The 6,115-nt window shown below is 29.2% G+C and overlaps 2 protein-coding genes and 1 long non-coding RNA gene across 3 annotated transcripts in view; all 3 read left to right on the top strand.

Annotated features, from left to right (window-relative positions):
• The window catches only part of LOC115240708, an 11,030-nt gene extending 7,952 nt beyond the window's left edge, over nucleotides 1-3,078 (top strand). Inside the window, exons 5-6 of the mRNA XM_029816025.1 lie at nucleotides 1,711-1,884; nucleotides 2,163-3,078. Of these exons, the coding sequence (XP_029671885.1) occupies nucleotides 1,711-1,884; nucleotides 2,163-2,389 (401 nt within the window). The 3' untranslated portion in view covers nucleotides 2,390-3,078. The remainder of the gene's footprint in view (nucleotides 1-1,710; nucleotides 1,885-2,162) is intronic.
• On the top strand, nucleotides 177-1,591 carry LOC115240709. The gene is made up of 2 exons (XR_003884806.1): nucleotides 177-398; nucleotides 679-1,591. It is a non-coding gene; the product is annotated as an uncharacterized LOC115240709 (long non-coding RNA).
• Nucleotides 3,079-3,362: 284 nt separating the features above from the next.
• LOC115240714 (RDS/peripherin-like protein xRDS36) overlaps nucleotides 3,363-6,115 on the top strand; it is a 15,661-nt gene continuing 12,908 nt past the window's right edge. The window contains exons 1-4 of the mRNA XM_029816030.1: nucleotides 3,363-3,550; nucleotides 4,632-4,904; nucleotides 5,166-5,439; nucleotides 5,697-5,966. Of these exons, the coding sequence (XP_029671890.1) occupies nucleotides 4,648-4,904; nucleotides 5,166-5,439; nucleotides 5,697-5,966 (801 nt within the window). The 5' untranslated portion in view covers nucleotides 3,363-3,550; nucleotides 4,632-4,647. The remainder of the gene's footprint in view (nucleotides 3,551-4,631; nucleotides 4,905-5,165; nucleotides 5,440-5,696; nucleotides 5,967-6,115) is intronic.

Raw genomic sequence — 6,115 nt, 5'->3', positions numbered from 1 at the left:
CATTTATAAATTATATATATAAAGAAAAATATTTTTACGGATATTATAATACAAACATAAATATTTAATATTTTCCGGAATTTCTTATCTCTTTCTGTATAGTAAAATATTTCTGTCGTATATATTTATGTAATGTTTTTACAAATATCTTTGTTCTTCTAGATTCAACCTCTGCACGGGGACAGTTGAAGAAACTCGTGCTCTTTGTCAAAGAATATTGGAAGATGTGTTCGTGCCCTCTCTGGCAAAAAAGAATGATCATTTCGATGAAATGGGCAACGCGATGCTACAGAGTCTCTGGCCCATCAACTTTAATATTGAACCAGTAGCATTCATGGCGTTCACATTTTATCTGGCCTCTTCAACTGCGCGCAACAATAATCATTCTATCGAAATAGGTAACTTTTCAAGTTCGAATAAATGTATTTATTTCTTTTAAATTTCGAAGAAGGATGTGACAAAATTAAAAGAAAGAAATATATAACAAAAACTCACTAAAGTATATGTGTGTGTAACAAACTTTTAATCCCCCTTCTGGGAAGGGATTTTTCGTAATTGAAAAATAAATAATTCTGATTTTGATTTCTGTGAGTGTAAGAAATGATAAATCTAATATATGTATATGATGGATACAATGCATCATTTATACAGTAAAGATAACATAAAATATATTTTCAGATACTTCGACTATGCCGTTTTACAGCTGGTACTTGTTCAATCTACAACACTTCGTGCTGAAATACTTAATGCGACCTAGTGCTTGGTGGTCCTCATTTTTCCGCCCAATTTTTAATGTTTTAATGCGTTTATCGATTTTCTTGATGGAAAAATATCCCTTCCTTGCTTATTGGACCTTCGGAAAGAAATATGCTAATGTCAATATTTTTCATTATCACTTCGACTGAATGTTTAATCGAAATAACAAGAGGACTAACGGCTTTTTATCAAATCATATCAAAATTATGAAATTCTGTTAATTACCTAGGAGTTAATTAAGTGAGTAAACTGGCAAATAAGAGCCAAGACGCGGGTATTGGTGCGTAAACTTATTATTATTAAAATATAACAATAATAAGTTTGCGCACCAATATCCGTGCCTTGGCTCTTATTTGCCAGTTTACCCACTTAATTGTTAGTACTCTAAGCCTATTGCTGAAATTCTATGTAAGAAAAAACCGTGATATGATGTGTATGTAATTAATTAATTAATGTTTTACTATATACGTATTACGTATACAGGGTAAAAATTGCTCATCGAGAAAAACGAGGTTTTCTACATACAAAGATAAAAACACAAAAAAATATATATGTCGAGTACATTCTCGGAAAAAAATAAATATTGCTTTTAAAAACTAATATAGAAGGGAAGCGCTCAAAAACGTACGTAATAAGAGAGACTCTTGTAATTATAGTAATTATAGTTATCAATATAATTATAGTAATTATAGTCATTAAGATAAATTGTGCTGTTTCTAATATAATTGCGTAATATCTAAAAAAAATGTATTCAAAACAATGTTAGTTATACTCAGTTGCAATAGTTAAAATACTTTTCACATAACACAAATGTTCAAAATATATTTTCTACGTTGTTTAAATTATAAGCCATGTTGTTATTGCTTCATATTTCTTAGTGTAGTTATTAAGATTAACAAACAAAATTATTATAATAATTTTATAAAAATAATTTTTATAAAAGAATATTGGAAGATGTGTTCGTGCCCTCTCTGGCAAAAAAGAATGATCATTTCGATGAAATGGGCAACGCGATGCTACAGAGTCTCTGGCCCATCAACTTTAATATTGAACCAGTAGCATTCATGGCGTTCACATTTTATCTGGCCTCTTCAACTGCGCGCAACAATAATCATTCTATCGAAATAGGTAACTTTTCAAGTTCGAATAAATGTATAAAATTTTTAAATTTCGAAGAAGGATGTGACAAAATTAAAAGAAAGAAATATATAACAAAAACTCACTAAAGTATATGTGTGTGTAACAAACTTTTAATCCCCCTTCTGGGAAGGGATTTTTCGTAATTGAAAAATAAATAATTCTGATTTTGATTTCTGTGAGTGTAAGAAATGATAAATCTAATATATGTATATGATGGATACAATGCATCATTTATACAGTAAAGATAACATAAAATATATTTTCAGATACTTCGACTATGCCGTTTTACAGCTGGTACTTGTTCAATCTACAACACTTCGTGCTGAAATACTTAATGCGACCTAGTGCTTGGTGGTCCTCATTTTTCCGCCCAATTTTTAATGTTTTAATGCGTTTATCGATTTTCTTGATGGAAAAATATCCCTTCCTTGCTTATTGGACCTTCGGAAAGAAATATGCTAATGTCAATATTTTTCATTATCACTTCGACTGAATGTTTAATCGAAATAACAAGAGGACTAACGGCTTTTTATCAAATCATATCAAAATTATGAAATTCTGTTAATTACCTAGGAGTTAAGTGAGTAAACTGGCAAATAAGAGCCAAGACGCGGGTATTGGTGCGTAAACTTATTATTATTAAAATATAACAATAATAAGTTTGCGCACCAATATCCGTGCCTTGGCTCTTATTTGCCAGTTTACCCACTTAATTGTTAGTACTCTAAGCCTATTGCTGAAATTCTATGTAAGAAAAAACCGTGATATGATGTGTATGTAATTAATTAATTAATGTTTTACTATATACGTATTACGTATACAGGGTAAAAATTGCTCATCGAGAAAAACGAGGTTTTCTACATACAAAGATAAAAACACAAAAAAATATATATGTCGAGTACATTCTCGGAAAAAAATAAATATTGCTTTTAAAAACTGATATAGAAGGGAAGCGCTCAAAAACGTACGTAATAAGAGAGACTCTTGTAATTATAGTAATTATAGTTATCAATATAATTATAGTAATTATAGTCATTAAGATAAATTGTGCTGTTTCTAATATAATTGCGTAATATCTAAAAAAAATGTATTCAAAACAATGTTAGTTATACTCAGTTGCAATAGTTAAAATACTTTTCACATAACACAAATGTTCAAAATATATTTTCTACGTTGTTTAAATTATAAGCCATGTTGTTATTGCTTCATATTTCTTAGTGTAGTTATTAAGATTAACAAACAAAATTATTATAATAATTTTATAAAAATAATTTTTATAAAATTTTCTATTTTGCAATATGTTTTCACGGTTTGATTCTTCAATACGAGATTATTTTACATATCTAATCAACGTCAATAAAAATTTTACGTGAAAGCTTCTAAAATTATGATCACAAGAGTTAAAAAAAATTAATTAATTAAAATTATATCTAAATTTTAGTTAAAAATTAAAGAATATTCATATATATTGCATTTTAAATATTAAAATCTCGAGATATCGATATCAGCAAAAACAACGATTATTATGTTGAACGCATTTCACCTTGTACATTTTACATTTTACGATAATAACCATATAATCATAATTATAACGACCATAAATATCTTTTTAAATTTCGGGAAATCATCTTGTTTTAACGCACGATGCCTGCTGGTAAGTGTTCTTCAACATAAAAAATTGAACTATCTTTGGTAATCTCAAAATTACTTGCTAAATTGATATTATTGCTAAGCGCTTTAAAAAATATTAAGCTATGATATTAAATGAGATATTATAAACAAGACCGAATTTACACACAACTCTTACAAAAAAATTCAATTTATCAGATTTTTGATAAATTATTTATTTTGTGTCGAATATAAAGAGAGTTTTTCTTTCTTTTAAATATTAAGATTGTTATATAAAAATTAATATAATAATAATTAAGATAATATTAATGGATAATTCAAAGTATATCTCAGAGTTTTATCAAGTCACGTTTATTATTTATTAGATTAAACCACATACGTCACCAAATAATTAGCACAGTTAACAGAATCACAATTAGAAGGATAAATAATAATTTTTTATAGATATTTTACGCTATAAATACACACAAAAGATAATATTTAAAAAAATTAATAAATTGCTTTACACATATTGTAATCATTTCCTAGGGAGAGACTTGCAAATGTGACCCATTTAAATGCCACAATAATTACGCAGAACATGTAATTGTGTCTCATCAAAACAATTTTTCTGTTTGCATACCTCTTCCGGTATACATAACAACGATGATTAATGAATGGTACACAAAACAACCACAATGCACGTCGGCAACAATTCGACATCGCGAAATAATGTTATACACAAAAACATTATTGTTAAATAGGTGAAGCTATAATTGCGTAATGAGATTATATTGATGTAAATAATTAATATAAATATAAAAAATTATAGTTCGCACACGTAAATCTTGTTTTTTATATAAAAGTATAGAAAGTATAAAATACATCACGTGTAAATTCTATAAATTTTAAGAAGTTTATATTTAAATATCTCACATATTTCCCATAAACTTTAAAAAATGTGACGAGAACAAAATATATATAATTTTTTAGTACTGCAAAACTTATTTATAAACACATTTAATTAACTTGATTAATTAATATACAGAGCACGTTCCGTACTATTTTATTTATATGCGTGAAATATTTGAAAAAAACATGTAAAAAAATTGATGTAAATTAAATAGGCACGGCGATATATGAATGACGGAAGACAATCACAGCCCGATTTATCGCAAAAATACAAATTGCACCTGCGGATGGGACGTGAAGTTCAGTTATGGCGTGGCATACACGTTGGCCGTCTTCGAGGCGAAACGTCTCCTCGTAATCGCCTTGGAGATATTCGCAGAGTGGCAGGTGATTCAATTCGCAGGTGGTTTCCAGCCGGTCGCCCTCATCTTGGCGGGAGTGACTTTGGGATTGCCATGTGCCCTTATAACAGTACGCACCATACGCAGGTAACGTTCATCTCTATTCAGTGGCGGATATAAATAAGTAAGACATATACATTTGCGGAAAATATTCGGAGTAAGACATATATATTTTCTTCCTCTATTTATATCATCTTTTATTTATTTAATATTTCACAATCCACTCATATATCTCGCGGAAAAATAAATAAGAAAGATTATTATATTACTAATTAATTATATTCTCTTTTTATAATTTTTTTATAATTTCTTGATATACAAAATTTGTGATAACAAATATTCTTACAGGCGCAATTTACCGAGTTTTCGTGTAAAGACTAAGCTAGTGCTAAAGTGTCTTTTGATAATAATAATTATGTGTACCGCTATGAACACGGCGACCTTAGCCTCAATAGGGTATCATGTCAGTGTAAGGCAGAAGACACTGGTCGACGTTTTCAACACATCAATGCGCCTGTATGTCAGTGTAGCGTCATACAAGTATGCGATCGACGAGATCCAATTCGTACTACAATGTTGTGGTCACACGTCTTATACCGACTGGTTTCTTTTCGACTGGCAGGTAAGCTTTTCATATATCTCCCTGCTTCGATCGCAGTTATCAAAGATTCACGGAACGATGATAAATAATCGATCTGTTTGATTGACCCATACTGTCGTGGTAGTTCGATATCACTTTGCTATATGATATTTTTTTCTTATTGATATTTTTAAGAATTTCAAATCATTTGATAAAATTTATAATATTTTCTTATTAATTTATAATTTTAATTTGTAATATATAATATGATATTTAAATGATATTATTTTGGATAAAAGAAAGTGGATTATGCGTCTCGGGAAGAAATGGCAGGACAAAACAGAATCTCGGACGAGGATTATAGAGATCTTGGAGTTCCTTTTAGCTGCTGTAATTTGCACGTTGTAGCACCCTGTATGCACATGCAGATGACAGATGACAAAACGATAAACGTGAACGGCTGCGCGGAAGTTATCAGCCCCATTCTTCTCAGAATCGTCATAGTCGCTTACGTCATGACTAGCACTTTAATCATTATACAAGTGTTACTGGTCTTTTTAATTACAAGAGTGCGTTATCTTACTTAATCTTATCCGCATCAAGCGCTTCCAAAACAAAGATTATATCTTATGTGCAAAAAACTATCTTAATTATTATGTACAAATTAATTATATATTTAAATATTTTATTATATATATTATTATATTTAAAAAAAAAA

The sequence above is a fragment of the Formica exsecta genome, unplaced genomic scaffold (assembly GCF_003651465.1).
Source record: "Formica exsecta isolate Colony F162 unplaced genomic scaffold, ASM365146v1 scaffold444, whole genome shotgun sequence".
Lineage (NCBI taxonomy): Eukaryota > Metazoa > Arthropoda > Insecta > Hymenoptera > Formicidae > Formica > Formica exsecta.
The sequence above is the reverse complement of the archived record's forward strand: the minus strand, read 5'-3'. Positions and strand labels throughout refer to the sequence as shown.